The 16,615-nt window shown below is 35.6% G+C and overlaps 1 protein-coding gene across 5 annotated transcripts in view; it reads right to left on the bottom strand.

The window, feature by feature from the left end:
* The window catches only part of TOM1L1 (target of myb1 like 1 membrane trafficking protein), a 56,358-nt gene that overhangs the window by 22,489 nt on the left and 17,254 nt on the right, over positions 1-16,615 (bottom strand). For all 5 annotated transcript variants that reach the window (XM_074261835.1, XM_074261832.1, XM_074261830.1 and 2 more), the window contains 4 exons: positions 11,781-11,930; positions 10,682-10,807; positions 7,987-8,094; positions 4,332-4,448 (listed from right to left, as the gene is read on the bottom strand). In XM_074261835.1, coding sequence (XP_074117936.1) covers positions 4,332-4,448; positions 7,987-8,094; positions 10,682-10,807; positions 11,781-11,930 — 501 coding nt within the window. The remainder of the gene's footprint in view (positions 1-4,331; positions 4,449-7,986; positions 8,095-10,681; positions 10,808-11,780; positions 11,931-16,615) is intronic.

Here is a 16,615-nt window from a genome sequence, read left to right as displayed (position 1 = left end):
TAGAGAACCCTGAAAAAACTTGATATAAAAAGATGGAAGGAAAAAATTTGAATCTAAAATTAGAAGGAAATCTGATTCATATACCTATTCTTCTACTTGCTACTTCTGTGATATTAAGTAACTCACTTTACTGATCCCCATTCTCCTCTGCTAAAAAATGAAGCAATTGGACTAAGTTACTTCTAAGGTCCATTTCCAGAGGAAATTTAAGGTCTTGTGATTTACTACCTCTTTGACTAAAGAGATTTCCCTATTGGCTTAGCGAATCTTCTGGGTTTCAGCCCTAAATCTGCTTTTTGATTCTCTACAGACTAAAGTTTTTTACATCAAGGGTGAGCGCTGGCAAAGAAATCCAAAAGAAATCCTTCAGTGTAAGAGAACTTTTCTCTTTGTTCCTGTTCAGAGAAAAACTCCTAGAAATCAATCCTAACTGACGTGCTGGCAACTCCGCTCAGTAGTGTCAAGATCAAGGGGATACAATTGCTCTAAGAAGTTTAGGACAAAACAGTAGACATGAATTTGAAATGAATTTGGAACCAATATCAATGACTTCTGTCCATATGTTGCTCAATTTTCCTGTCTCTCCAAAAGACTACTCAAATATAGAATATGAAAGGTCCTCTATAATACTCAGCAAGACTGGGAATGAAAATTTTTAAAAACTCTTTCAAAAACCAGCCCATTTTGATCTCCACAATTGATGTCTGTCTCAAAGGAGGACCAAACCACTTGGAGCCTAGACTAGATCAAGTAATGTGGGCAAAAAAGGCAGGTCTAAAAGTTTCCCACAGCTTGGCAATCTATCAATCTTGATAGTTCAAGGGGAATGAGGTGAGATTGATCCAAGTTCTCAAAGAAAAGGAGGAAGACTAACAGCTGCTTGTATGTACGTCAATCAGTGTACTGCTGAAAAGACTCTCACTTTGTACTATGTTGAAATAAAGACAGCTTTTTAGGTTACAGTGAATTTAACAACCAGCTCAAAAGTTTGAAAGACAAAAGTTACTCATCAAGAGGATTATATTCTGATGATCAGAAGGTCCTCACTCTTTCAAAGATCACTAAGCTTGGGAGAGACACATAATTTTAATCATGACCCCCTCACATTCAACTTCTTGGGCACAATTTAGAGGCATAAGAAAAAAGATGCCAGGCTTGCTCCCTTAAAAAGTTTGAATAGGAAGGTAAAGTGAAAAAAAAAAAGAAGAAAAAAATTTTAGTCTGACATCTTACTGCATAGTAATCTGGTCATTCAAAGAACCTGGATTAAACATGTTTTTCCCTTCTCTCTCATCCCTACTACTGAATTCCTACACCACAATTTGGAAGAATAGAATCTTAGGGGGCAGCTAGATGACACAGTAGATAGAGCACTTTGAAGTCAGGTGGACCTGAGTTCAAATACTGTCCCAGAAACTTAACACTCTTACTAGCTGAATGACAAGATATAGAAAGGATGTGATTGGAGATGTCCCTCGATGCAGTGAGACAGTGATCTTTTAAAGATAAGATCTTTAACAGGTCTCACTTTGACTGATGCAATGCCCAATTAATAATTAAAGCTAGGTAAGAAATGAGGCAGAAATGGTCTCTTACCTACTCAAAAAAAGACATCAGTCTGGGGGGTGGGGTGACCCTTGGGGTTTCTGGCCAAAAATAAACAATTGCTATTGGAGAGATCATTTCTGTGAGTGGCAGTTAAGATTTTCTTAAAGCAGTAACAGGTCATAAGAGATACAGAAAATAAATGGTATTGGAGGTAAAAGGAGACATTTTGCAACACTCTTTCACAAGCCCTGAATTGGGTATGGTTTCTACCACAATTTATACTCTCTTCTGATTATATTTGACAAGATAGACTCTCAGTAAAAGGTTATCAGGACAATAGTAATATTAATAGTGAAAGTGAGGATAAGGACTGGACCTGTACTGTACTGAACCAGTTGAATCTGGTGAAACAAATTATTGGATAAGGAAAATATTTTCAATACAGATAGCCACTCACAGATTATAAATATAGAAAATTGCCAAAAGCAAAGTTTTCAAACTCAGAACTTGAACCAGATTAAATGTCATTGGGGCATACTGAATAAAATAAATAAAGATATAATGCAACAAAGATAATGTTAATTTGTTGTTTTCTAAGTCACTAGCATAGCTCTGCTTCTATAAGTTTGATATCAGTGACGTAGAACATTGAATCTAAATGACTTGCTCAGTTCATACAGCTAGCATGCATCAGAAACAGGATTTGAATTAAAGTCTTCAACTCCAAGGCTCATACAACACTTTCTTTCAGTAGTAATAACAGTGATAATAACAAACAACATCACCACTTTATGTATTACTTCAAGATCCGCAAAGCATAACTCATTTGATCCTCATAATGTCTATTCATTTGAAGTTCATTCAGGCAAAATATATCAGCTAATCTAAATCCTAGTAGAATTTATCTATCAGCTTCCAAGCCATTCTGTATCCTTTCTTAAATTCAATCCCTAACTCACACTATTCCTCTCCCTCCCAATCCCTGCCCTTATACCAGAAGATTTCTGCATGACTTTGACTTTCACTCAATCTCAGCCACACAGCTACAGACTTGATCATGCATTACCTGAAAATGTTCTATTTTCCATGATTAAGAATTTTTGAAATTCCTTTCACTGATCTTATACCTCACTCTTCCTTAACTTATTCTTCACCTGAACCATGACCTCAAGTCTCTGTTCCTTTGTACTCTTCAAGTCTATCACTCCCACTCTGACCTCATCTTCCTTCTTTCACTAAATTGATATTGTAGTACTATAGCTTTATATGTTGTCTTCTACTTGGGGGCACCTAAGTAGTGCAATGGATAGAGAAACTTGTCTGGAATCAGATCTGGTCTCAGACATTTCCTAGCTGTGTGACTCTGGGCAAGTCACTTAACCTTATGTTGCCTTTGTTTCTTCATCTGTAAAATGAACTGGAAAAGAAAATGGCAAAGCACTCCAGTGTCACAAAACAAAACAAAGCAAAAAACCTAAATGGGGTCATGAAGAGTCAGACATGACTGAACAACCCTTACTTGAATTCCTTGCTAATTGTAGTTTCCACACAAGGATTTAAAAAATTCTTTTGCTCCTATTCATGTGCTGCTGAACAGAACTAGAGAAAAAAAATTACACAATTTTTGCTAAGTAGGTCTACCATAAGTTTTGTTTACCTAATTTCACGTGAGCCTTCAATGAAGCAAAAGGATGCTTTTATTCCTCTCTGATTCTCTACTGCCCTCCCTATAGCAATTGCTTCAAACTTCTTGCGCCTCCTGCATTCACCCCTTGTGCTATCTCTTCTCTGAAATTAGAGTTATCTCTAACTGTACTGTGGAAAAAGTTCATTGGTCATGAATCCTCTATTTCACTTTTTCTACTTATCAAAAATTTGAGACAGTTAAGTGGTATAATGGATAAACTACTGAGCCTGGAGTGAGGAAGACAAGTCTCAGACTAGTCTCAGACTAATCTCAGACACTCAGTAACTGTGTAACCCTGGCAAGTCAATTAATTCTGTTTGCCTCAGTTTCCCCATGTGTAAAATGAGCTAGAAAAGGAAATGACTACTATCCAGTTGTCCGGAAAAAAACAAAACAAAACAAACAAACAAAAAAAAAAACAAATGGGGTCAATAAGAATAGTACACAATTGAAACAACTTAACAACAATTTATCAAAATCCTTTGATATCATTTCTAATTCTCACTGCCTTTAATTCAATCTCTAATGAATAGCCCTTCTCTTCACCAAGTCCAACATCCTTTCTAGCAAATTCCTCAGAAATCAATGCCCCCCTCCCTGAAATCTTCAATTTCTATCTACTGATTGCTTTCCTCCTGATTATAAGAATGCATAGATCTCTCCAGTCCTTAAAGAAAATTTTATCAATGCCATCAGTCTCTCTCTTCCTCCTAATTATTATGCTAAACTAAACTCCTTTTCTTGCTCAAAATCTTAGAAAAAAACTGCCTACTCTTATTGTCTCAATTTTCTCTCTTCACACTCAGTTCTCAAACCCTTGCAATCTACCTTCAGACTTTACCACTAATACTCAAGCAGCTTCTTCCAAAGAAACCAATGAACTCTTTAACAAATCTTATGTCCTTTTCTCAATCATCATTTTTTTATTGCTCTGCAACCTTTACCATTGTTGAACCATTCTTTTTCTGACTATGACTGAAATGAAGAGAAAGCACCATATTAGATGCCTACATCTCTCCCCTGTCCAAGACTGATTTTAGGGAAAATTTTTAGACCCTAAATTCAAAAGAAAATCCCTCCCCATACCACATTATACCTCCAAGAGTTCCATATCTTCCCGATTTTCAGATCCAGGTGTATTCTCTGTCAATATGGCTGACATTACTTTCACATTCATTTTCACCATATCCACTTCACTGTGCAACTTTCCAATCTGTTGAGAGAAATACATTAGTAAGGGTGATGCCTAGAGAATACCTTGTTTCCTGCCTTTTAGAGATATGTGCTCTCATATGAACTGCTTTAGTACAACTTCCAATAGACTTAGATGAATTGATGCAAAATGAAGTATGAGGAAAACAATAAACTGAATGACTGTGACAATGTAAATGAAGAGAACAAAAAGCAAAACCCGAATTCTAGGTGATTATAAAAGCTGAGCTGGCCCCAGAAAGTGGAAGAAAATGTAGCTCCCTTTTCTGCTGAGTTGGGGGATTTTGGGTATTGAGTACTACCTACATTGTAAGATTCAAAACTATTTTTTCTACCTCTTTTTCTATTCTTTGTTATAAAGGACAGTTACTAGGGATGGGAGAGGAAAAGAATATATTTAGGAATGAAGGTTAAAAACAAAAGTTCAAGGGGCAGCTAGGTGGCGCAGTGGATAGAGCACCAGCCTTGAATTCAGGAGGACCAGAGTTCAAATTTGATCTCAGACACTTAACACGTCCTAGCTGTGTGACCCTGGGCAAGTCACTTAACCCCAGCCTTTAAAAAAAAAAAAAAAAAAAAAATCAATGAAATCTAAAAAGCAAAATGAGTCACATTTCTTAGAAATAACATTACACATATATAAAATCTACACACACACACACACACACACACACACACACACACATTTGTTTTTCCTTATTAGAATGTAAGCTCTTTGAGGACAGGGACTATTTTGATTATTTATTTTGCCCTCTCCAATGTTTAGCACAGTTCCTGGAAAGTGGCGAGTGCTCATAATAAATGCTATTCTCTTGCTACCCATAGCTATTTCCAGACATTCCTTTGCCCACTATCCTCTTCCTTTAGTATCTTCTTCCCTTTTGAAGTTCATTTAATCTATTTTATCAACCAATCAAGATTCTGGTAGCCGAGAAGGACATTCTCCTTCCATCCTCAATGAAGTTAGTCCATGGCTTACAATCTTTCTTTGCTTCTCAATTCCAGCCCTCAAACAATATAAACTTTACTCATTTCCCATAAATGCTCCACTTCACTTCATCTTGACCCAGAGAGGGTATTTCCCTTATCTTACCATAACCCACAAGTGCTGCATTTTCAAATTCATAAATTCATAAATTATTTTATTTATCTTGCTACCTTTAACTCGGTTTTTCTTTATGTTGAACTCTAATCCTTCTATTCCTTCATTTCCATCAGGCTACTTTCATTCCTTCCCCATTCTGACCTTTTGGTAAACCAGTTCAACTCTGCTCTAGTTTCCTTCCCTACTCCCTTATCCTACTGCTGATCTTGACCTGCCAAGCACCATCTTGGATTATGTCACTACAATTGTTCTCATGCAGCTTAACTGAACTGGAGAAAAAAAAAAAAATCACAAAATTATGCTGAGTCTACTATAAATTTGTTAACATTATCCCACCTGGTCCCTTATTGTAGCAAGGCAATCTTTGACCTTCCCTGATTGATTCACTATACCACTAAACCTCTGTAGCTTTCCAAACCTCTTTATGCCTCCTCAAACTTTCCATAATCCTCTTTCTTTTATCCTCTCAACTGAAAGTCTAGCCTCAAATTCCAATGGAAAAAAATTTATTCCATTCACTGAGAGCTCCTTCTTCTGCCCTGTTCCTCTTTTCACATCATTAGATGTCTTATTAGCTTTTCCTTTATTCCTGTCTTACATGCTAAGTTGGCCCTTCTCCTTGCCAAGGCAAACCCTTCTGCATGCACAAATGATCTGATTCCCTTTGTCCTATCATCCCCAGTCTCTCACTAATTTTCCATCTCTCCTTTTTTCCATTGCTTGGTTCCCTATAAACATATCCATGTCTTGACCATCCTCAAAAATCCCTTAATTGATCCCTCCATCCCTGTTAGTTATCATCAGATATCGGTCCTTTTTTTCCTCACTTTCGTTCTATAGCTAAACTCATTGAGAAAGTAACCTATTAGAAGTGGCTTTATTCCCTTCCTCTCACTCTCTTCTTAATTCTCTATACTCTTAGTTTCCAACCTCACCATTCCATAACTTTCTCTCCTAAGTTACTAGTGAATTCTTAATTGCCAAATCTACTGGTCTTTTCTTGATCCTCATCCTTCTTGACCTCTCTGTAGACTGTGATACGGTCAATACCTCTTCTTCCCTTGATATTTTCTTCTCTCTAGGTTTCCTTTACCAATCTCCATATTTTGTTTTATGCAATTAAAAACATTATTCTGAGGTATCCATAGGCTTCACCAAATTACCAAAGGGGTTTATGACACCAAAAAGGTTAACACTTGGATTAGGTAATCTCTGCAGACCACTTCTGCTCTGTATCTACAGTATAATGTTTTCCCAATAGGGAATTTCTAGAAATGAAAAAAAAAAAACAAAAAAAACAAAAACAAAAAAACAAAAACACAAACAGATTCGACTGCAATAATATAGCAGTCAGAAATACTCTCCAAGGTCCTCTATAGCTCTAACATGTCATGATAATACAAGAGAAGCTCCTACAACTACAGCTCTGAAATTTTAGCTTTAGAAAATGTAAAAGTTAGCCTTCAGGATTAAAACACTAGAAACAATTGTTACAGCAGTTGCCTCCTTCCCAGTCTAACAATAAACTAGGAAAAGAAGGGAGGAGGGAAGGATTTGACCTAGGGCCAGGGGGAGGTTTAGAACGTACTGAACTATTACATGAACAACTACAGGAGTTGTTGGGAAGGAGGAAGGCTATTCATAAAGAAAAGAAAAGCAGAGATTTCTAAAAGCCAAGTTTCACAATAGGAAAGGCAGTCATTTTCCTTAGCCTAACACTAACTAATAATTAATTGGGATAATCAAGTAAGCAGCATTCATGACTTGTATACAGCTTGCCATTCCCCTCTCTCCCTTCTGCTCTCTCCTTCTCCTCATTTCCCTCTTCTAACCCTTGTTGAGGGCCCACAAATAATATGGCCCCAGATCAAGACAGAAAGTTATTCCAGTCACAGCTTGTGGTTATCCCAGGCTCTTTTGCTAGTCACAGACCTGAGGCTTCAGGACATGCCATATTTAATGGCAATTCACAGAAATAAAGGGAATCTCTTCATGTACTCATTAATCATCTCCCTTAATGATCTATAGGGTTTTCTAGGAGGAAAAAAACAACTTTTTAAATACATCTTTTCCAGATCTTTAGAGGTTGTAAAAGATAAAATTAACTTTTTTTTTTTTTTTTTTTTTTTTTATGAGAGGCCATGTGGCATAGGAAACTGCCCTCAAAGCCAGAAGACTTGGATTCTAATCTCACCTCTGACACAGGCGAGATGTATGGTCTTAGACAAGTCCCTTAACCTTTCAATGATCTAGGCATTTCTCTCTGAATAGAAATTATACAGAAGATGCCAACCTGCATTAGTAGAATTTCCTTACTAGGGTATGCCCCATATTAGTGAAACCACAGATTCAGTCCCTCTTTCTACCTATGCTTTAATTATAAAGTTAAAATTGAATTAAAAAATATATAAAAGCTTAAACAAATTGATTTTACCTGTTCCGCAACCAGTAAAATAGTTGGAGCCTTGGGAGCAGCTGTAGATGAACATACTGATGTAGATGGAACAAATGGAGGTGGCTTAATTATGCTCGGAGACAAGACCTATTAAAACACAACCCATGGATTTTGCTTATTTGGGGTAAACCAAACTAATGCATCCCAGCTTTCCCTACCAACGGCAGCAATAACCCTTAAACTTCCTCATTAGGGCCATTCTTAGATCACTTGTCCCAGAGGAAGTCATCCTCTGATCTCTTTCCCAAACCCCTGGATATCCTTACCCTATCCCCTCATCTCTCTTTTCATCTAGGAACAATTCAGGTAAGAGGAATATCAATGATAACTTTAACATTCTGCAAAAACGAGGTTACATGAGAGCTGTGTTTATGTTCCCTCATCTGTGTCCATGTCCACGTCCAGGATAGTTTAATGTCATGGCCCAAAAACCCAGAACCTTGGGTCGTTTTCATTTTAAAAAAACAGCATTACTTCCTCCCTCCTCCCTCACCTTCTTTTTAAAGTTATAGCAGAGCTTTAAGCAATGAGGCTCTCAAAAGGTAAGATGCAATTGCCCTGTTGGTAGATAGTGTCAGTCAGGAAGACTGAGTTCAAATTCTGCCTCAGACACTAATTGGATAATCACTGACAATTGTCTTAACTTCTTTGTCTCTTAGTTTCCCCATCTATATAATGAGGATAACAATAGCACTGTATATATCCCACAGGCTTCTGAGGATCAAATGAGAATTTAGGTAAAGTGTGTAGGAAACCTTATACTATCCTATACACACACACACACACACACACACACACACACACGCACACACACTCACACACTTTCTTTTTCATATGCATATATGTATATATATATATTTACTATACAAATATTATTAATTGTTACTTTTAAAGCAAACCTCAAATTGGTATAAAATGCTAGCTATTAAAACTAAATTCAGCAAAAAGGGAATATGTTATTTTTATATACATATATATATCACATTTGAACAAAACGTAATTATTTTGGCTTTCAAACATAGAAATGAAGAAATCCTGAATGATTCTGTTCTTCTAGTCTTCCAGGACTAGTCATTCTAGTGAATAAAGCATCTTTTCAAACATATGCTGGTACAGCCAGGTGGCACAGTAGTTAAGAGCACTAAGCTTAGAATTAGGAAGACCTGAGTTCAAATGTGACCTCAGATACCTTACAGTGAGAAACTGGGGAAGTCCTGAACCTTCATTTGTTTCAATTTCCTGATCTGTAAAATGGGGGCATAACAGCTCTTATTTCACAGAGTAGTTGTGAAGATCAAATGATAAAACAATTGTAAGAACTTAGCACAAAGAGCTAAGTACTTCTAATCAGCATCTGCAAACATCTTTAAAAAGAAGGATCTTCCAGTTTTTAATCAATAAAAGCTCTTAAAACAAAGTAGCAAAGGTGGATTGATGGCTCAAGGCCAGGCTAGATATTCCTTGTCTCTTGGTTTCAACTGGGCACAAATAAATGCTATATAATGCTAGTTGTTATTATTACTGTTTAGCAAAACAAAAACACCTTCCTAATTAATAATCATTAACAAGATTAACAATGGATAGTATCCCAGACTTGGAGTTAAGAAGATCTGAATTGGGGTGGCTAATTAGCATAGTGGATAGAGACCAGATCTGAAATCAGGAGGACCTGAGTTCAAATATGACCTCAGACACTTACACTTCCTGGTTGTGTGACCCTGGGCAAGTCGAATTCAGACACTCATTGTGACCCACTTGACCCTGGAAAACCTATTTAACCTCTCTCAGTTTTTCATTTGTAAAATGGAGAATAGTAGTAGTTCCTATTTCATAGAGAATCAAATGATATGACACATACCAAATATTTTGCAAATTTTAACGTGTTAAAAAAGGGTAAGATTATTCATTCAAAGTTAAGGATTTCTTCAATGTATATGGATCCAACAATAAATTCATATACTAAATGAATTTTATGTTCTCTATTTCTCTAATCAAATTTTTGCTGTCTGTGATGTTGGACCAAACACTTCCCCTCTATTCCTGAACTAAGAAAATTAAATCAGATGAAGTGTGAGGTCATTTTTATTTCTACTATTTCTTAATAGCTGCCTAAAATCAATTAAATGTCATTTTCCTTAAAATATTCTATGATTCAGCTTAAAAACAAAATAAGTTAGAGTGACTTCTGTTTCTTACTCTAATGTCTATAACTAGTTCTCTTAGTTTTCTGTACTTCTGTCCTTCACCTTCAGCCAAAATTTAATCCCAGGCTTCCAACCACTGAGTGCTGAGGTAATGCCTACATCAAATAGCAATTTTAATCATTCTTCAATTCCTATAAAACAAGAATTCCTTGTCCACATTTCTCTCATTGTAGATCAGAATTTAAATCTGAGTAGATTCTTACATGGAACACACATGCAGACCAAAGTACATTGACTTCACTCCAACATTTATGATTATCTTTTTTTTTTCTTTTTTGACTTCACTCCAACATTTATGATTATCTTTTTTTTTTCTTTTTTGACTTCATTCCAACATTTATGATTATCTTTTTTTTTCTTTTTCTATTTATGATTATCTTAAAAAGAAAAGACCTCTTGGAATTCATTAATATTAGCTCTTAGTACAAAGTGGTAAAGATAGATAGCTGGCTGGAAGTGAGGCTACTTACCACTTGTTCCTCCTTTTCAAATTCTATCTCTGAAGAAGGAAATTGGACTCCTTTCTTCAGCAGCTCTAGGTATATTTCCTTGACTTCACTCACATCCACACCTCCAGGGAAACCCTGTGACCATGTCTGTATTAAAGAGGAAAGACACAAAAATGTAAGAAAAATCTTTAATTAAAAAAAAAAAACAATATAGAATGGCAATAGAGAAATACGGGGGTCTACTTGGAAAACAACAGCTATTTGAGATCTCTCCAATTGCACTTCAACATTTACTTTGGACTTACTATACACAATGTATATGGTATACATACATTTAAGTTGCTAGATGGTAATATACATCCCCAATTCCAAACAACCTGCCATAAGATATCCTGAAGAATATATACTATGGATCAATAAGAATCAAGATAGGTCATGTAGTTAGAAAAAGCAGTGGACAAAAAGTTCTCACAAAGAGCCCAAGTGTCCTCCCTTGTAAAATGGGATCATACATAACAGACCTACCTCACTAGCTTGTCCTCAGGATCAAAAGAAATAATGTTAATCTTAAAGCAAGTGCTAGTTAAACATTAACTATTTTTATTGTTGATTTTATTCTAGTCTTGTTTTTGCCACTCCCTTGCTAAGTGAAGGGGCACTAATAAAGATTTCCCAGTAGAATAACGTGTACAAACTTGTGTTTATAGGAGATTAACTTGTCAAAGAGAGAGGCAGCATGAATGAGAAAATAAAATCATGACTTTGGAGTCGATGATTTTGAAGAAATCCGCTCTGGGTCTCAGCTTCCCCATTAAAAAAATGAGTAAGCTGTCTTTACTTCACAAGGATGTTATGTGAAGTAAGAAAAGACTTAGGAGGAAACGACTTTGAGCTCTTAAGGAAATTATTTGGACATTTCTGAGTAGCTGTTGACTATATGTACTTATGGTTTTTTTAAATGTAACATAAAAATAAGTTTTAATAAGATTTTAACTCAAATCTCAGCTCTGCAAATAGATCATTATTACACTAACCAGCATCTGTACAAGGAATTTCCAATTATTTGGAAGTTTGTAAACAATTCATGGATTACATCCCCATAGACACAAGACAGACTTACCATGATGAAGCTCAAGATCTTATTCTGTATGTCTAAAGGCAAGTTGTATCTGGGATTCAGCAGCTTAACTAGATGATCTTTAATGAAGTCCTTCTTCACAATCAGGGCTTGGAAACTTGGGCCACAATTCTGCATGCACATGTCAATAAGCTATATTAAAGAGAAAACATGAAAAATTGCACCCATTTGCCAACTCTCCTTCCAGGCACTGATGGGTCAGAGCACATTATCATCAACACAGCCAACAGATGTCTGGGTGCCTTAAACTGTACAAAAGCATTAAGACAGGCTGAGAAAATTTACAAATCTAAACCACAGTACAGTATCTATTCTTAAATGGATTATAAATCTAGCTAAATAAATGAGGCATAGGCATAAAGAAGATAAATAATAATATAAGGTAGCATATGCCAAGTCTCAAGTTAGCAGCACAAATAATAGGAACCATAGGAATTGAAAAAGGGAGAGGGACTGAGAGTAGGCTGTTCAGGAAGGTTTCATGCAGGAAGACAGCCATTGATGGAAAGGTTAAAATTAAACAAGCAGAAATAAATGAGCACAATCTAGGCAAGGAAATGACATCAGCAAAGTTAAAGAGATCAAAAATGAGTATGGCACTTCAGAATTCATATGTAACATCTGGCCATCATGACTATATAGAATATTACTAAGAGATGACTTTAAAGGGATAAAGAGTTATCTGACAGATCCTGGAGGGATTTGAATGTCAAGCTAAAGGGAGACAGTACAGTATACTCTAGAAGAGGGGCCAGAGTCCTGGATTCTAAACCCTGAACACAATGCTAACTTGTTATGTGATTTCTGGACAAGTATCTTACCTTCTCTAGGCCTGTTTCCTCACTTAAAGAATGAAAATGCTGAACAAAACAATTTCTAAGATTCCTTCTAGCCATGATGTTTCATGGTTCAATAAATTTATTTTATGAACAAAGGGAAGCTCTTGAAGATTTCTGAGTAGGGAAATAATGTGCACAAAATGGCACTCTTGGGGGGATTAATCTGATCCACAGAGAAATAGCACAGCATAATACAGTGATGACATTAGAATCCCAAAGACCTGAGTTCAAGTTTTTCCCTTGACATATGGCCTGAGAATTCTTTAATAATCAAAATTCATTTGTAATCCAAGGCATGAAACTGGATTCCCCTTTTGGAATGGCTTGCTCATACAACTTGCACTTATGTTGGCAGGTTAGGGGTTTCCAGAGAGAGAGATGTCTCAAGTCTACAAATAAGATCCTCAGGATAAAAATGGTGTAGGGAGATATAACTGCTACTATTTTTTTTCTGAGTCTCCATTGGTATATTTTCTATTTCCACAAAATTGATTACTAAGGCACAATAAATTCTTACATTTAAATATTTACTAACCTATAAAGCAGAAAAAGTAAGCCTAATCATAACATTTACTCAATAGAAGGTAAAATCCTAACCCTAAATTTAAAATAATTAAAGTATTATAATCCTTAAATAAACCTTCCCCCAATGAGGAAGGTTTTTGGGAAGAATGAAAATACATTTAGGAAACTAGCAGAGAGAAAGGGCAGATAAATGGGAAAACCCATGTCCCCAGAGCAACTCACAATGCTGGATTATAGGCACTAATGTCTTTATTCCCTGGAGGAAAAATTCATAAAACACAAAGTCACTTTTCAGTTAGCTGCTTCTTTTTGCTTTCATTTGGGCTTAAGTGACTTGCCCAGGGTCACACAGATAGGAAGTGTTAAATATCAGACCAGATTTGAACTCAGCTCCTCCTGATTTCAGAGCTGGTACTCTATCCCCTGTGCTACCTAGCTGCCCCCTTTTCTTCTTTACAATTATTCTCCTGGAAAAAAAAGTTAACTTTCTTTTGTTCTACTCCTAATGAAACAGTAAAATGCTCTTTTACCCTCATGGCCACACTTAGCATCAAAAAACTGTTATGTTACTGTGCTGACAATGACCTTAAATTAGATAATGGCTGAGCTCCTCATATCTGCAAATATTAAGGGATTCTGATTTGTCACATTTCCCTTTTATTTTTCCTTTTCAAATAGAGCTCACAATAGATGGAAATAGAAGTTTCCTCCCTTTCAGGTTTTATATGACACCAGAAAATAACAAATTCAATAGTTTTGTACGCAGTAGCATAACTTAACCCTCTCCCAATGAACTTCCAGAGGCTGCTCTCATATATCAGTAAAACCATGTCTCTCTCAATCAGCAAATTCCCACCAAAACAGGGGAAGAATAATTTTTCCAGCTGGAAGCCCTCCAAACATTTTTGTAACCAAGTTCTTATGATTCCTCCTGTGCGAAGCTTATTCTTTTACTTTCTTTTTCCTACTTTCTTTTTCATTTTATAGTATCTCTTCTTTATTCCTTCTTAATAGTTGCTAATGTTATAAATGGGAATTGACTAGTAGTTAATGGCTCAACTTCACTTTCTGAAGTAAAACTAAAGAAATACAGCTTTCTATCAGGTCTGAACCCATATAAACTTTCCCATAGTTCCCAAATAGTTATTTGATTTACAAGTTTGTCAGTTAGGAACTTCAAAACTCTAGAAACAATCACAAGTAAATGAGCTGATGGGAACCTATAATGTTACAAGGCTGTCATTATCTCAGTCATGTGATTTTCAAATAGGTCCTCTTCCTACATTCCTCAGATTAATAATCTGTGTTCAACAGTTTATCTGAGAGACTGTTTTATCAGTCTTCCTTAGGCAATTTTTTTCCAGTCCTTTTCAGCAACCACATTGTTCACATATGAAAAGAGCAGGCAATACTTTAATTCATTAATTACCTTGATAAAGCATTCCTTATTATACTACAAGACGGGAATACTAAGATAAAAACGAGAGAGTTCCTTGACCACCAGGAGCTTATATTCATTGGGTAGGGAGAGGAACATATACACAGAAAATTAAATATAAAATATGCACAAAGCAAATAATAGTATAATTTTCAGGGGAAAGGCATTAACATTTGGGATGACCAGAGTTAGTTTCCTATTGGCTGTGATACTTTAAATCAATTTTGAAAGAAACCAGGAATTGTAAAAGGCAGTGCTGAGGAGGGAGTATATTCCAGGCAAGACAAAGCTTAGGCACAAAGACTGAAAATGAAGTGCTGTTTGTACAGAATAGAAAACAGACCAACTTGGCTGGAATGCAAAGCATATGAAGGAGAGTATGGTTCAATAAGTCTTGAAAGGTAGGCTAGAGCCAGATCATAAAGACTTTTAAAGGATAAACAGAGTTGTTCTTTTCTTTTAAATTAATATGTTTTTCCTAATTATATGTAAAACAATTTTTAACATTCATTTAATAAACGTTGAGTCCCAAATTCTCTCCCTCCTTCTCTTCCCTACTCCTTGAGAAGGCAAACAATTTGATAAAGTTTATATATACATGCAATCATGCAAAACATATTTCCATTTCAGTTATATTGTGAAAGAAAACACCCCCCAAACAAGAAAAAAAAACACACAAGAAAAATGCAATTTTTAAAAAGTATGCTTCTGCCTGCATTCAGACTCTATCAATTCTTTCTCTAGAAATTGATAGCATTTTTCATATATCCTTCAGAACTGTCTTGCATCACTGCATTGCTGAGAATACTTAAGTATTGTAAAATATTGCTGCCATTGTAAACATTCTCTTGATTCTACTCACTTTGTTTCAATTCATGTAAGTTTTTCTGAAAACATCCTGCTCATCATTTCTTTTAGCACAATAGTATTCCATCACAATCACGTAATACAATTTATTCAGCCATTTCCAATTGATGGGCCTCCCCTAGATTTTCAATTCTTTGCCACCACAAAAACAGCTCTATTTTTTTGTATATGTGGATCCTTTTTCTTTTCTTTTTTTAAATCTCCGGGACGCAAACCTAATAAGTGGTTTTGCTAGGTCAAATAGGTGTGGTTTTTGCTTTCCAAAATGGCTGCATTAATTCACATCTCCCCTAATAATGCTTTAGTATTTTAATTTTACCACATCCCTTCCCACATTGTTTATTTTCCTTTTCTGTTTTATTAGTAAATCTTATAGTTGTGATGTAGTATCTCATAGTTGTTTTAATTTATACTTCTTAAACCAATAATGATTTAGAGTATTTTTTTCTTATGACTAAATAGTTTTGATTTTTTCATCTGAAAACTCTCTGTTCAAATGCTTTGACCAATTATCAATTGAGAAATGACTTATATAAATTTGAATCGATTCTCTATATACTTGAGACATGAGATCTTTATCAAAGAAAATTGCTGTAATTTTTTACATTTATGATTAATATGTATTTCTCTTCATCTAGTTTTTCCTATTCTCTCTTTCACCCTGCCTCTTCTCAAAAGTATTCTGACCATTTTCCCCATATCTGCCCTCCCTTCTATCAGTTCCCTCTCAATCCCTTATCCTTTTTCTCCTCCTCCTTCCCTGGAGGTTAAAATAGATTTCTATACCTGAGTGTATATATTGTAATCTGAGTCAATTCTGATGAGAGTGAGGTTCAAGTGTTGTTTATTTGCTCCTCATTTTCTCCCACTGTAAAAATTGTTTCACGTATCTTTTATGTGAGATAACTTATACCATTCTATGTCTTCTTTCTCCTTTCTTCCAGTGTATCCTCTTTCTCAACCCTTAATTTTATTATTTTTTGCATAACCCCATGACAGTCGATTCATACCTATGCCTTATCTATGAATACTCCTCCTAACTGTCCTAATAATGATAAAGTTCTTAGGAATTACAAGTATATTTTCCTAGGTAGGAATGTAAACAGTTTAACCTTATTATGTTCCTTATGATTTTTTTCTTATTACTT

Source organism: Sminthopsis crassicaudata, chromosome 4, assembly GCF_048593235.1.
Source record: "Sminthopsis crassicaudata isolate SCR6 chromosome 4, ASM4859323v1, whole genome shotgun sequence".
In the NCBI taxonomy this organism is placed as follows: Eukaryota; Metazoa; Chordata; class Mammalia; order Dasyuromorphia; family Dasyuridae; genus Sminthopsis; species Sminthopsis crassicaudata.
The sequence above is the reverse complement of the archived record's forward strand: the minus strand, read 5'-3'. Positions and strand labels throughout refer to the sequence as shown.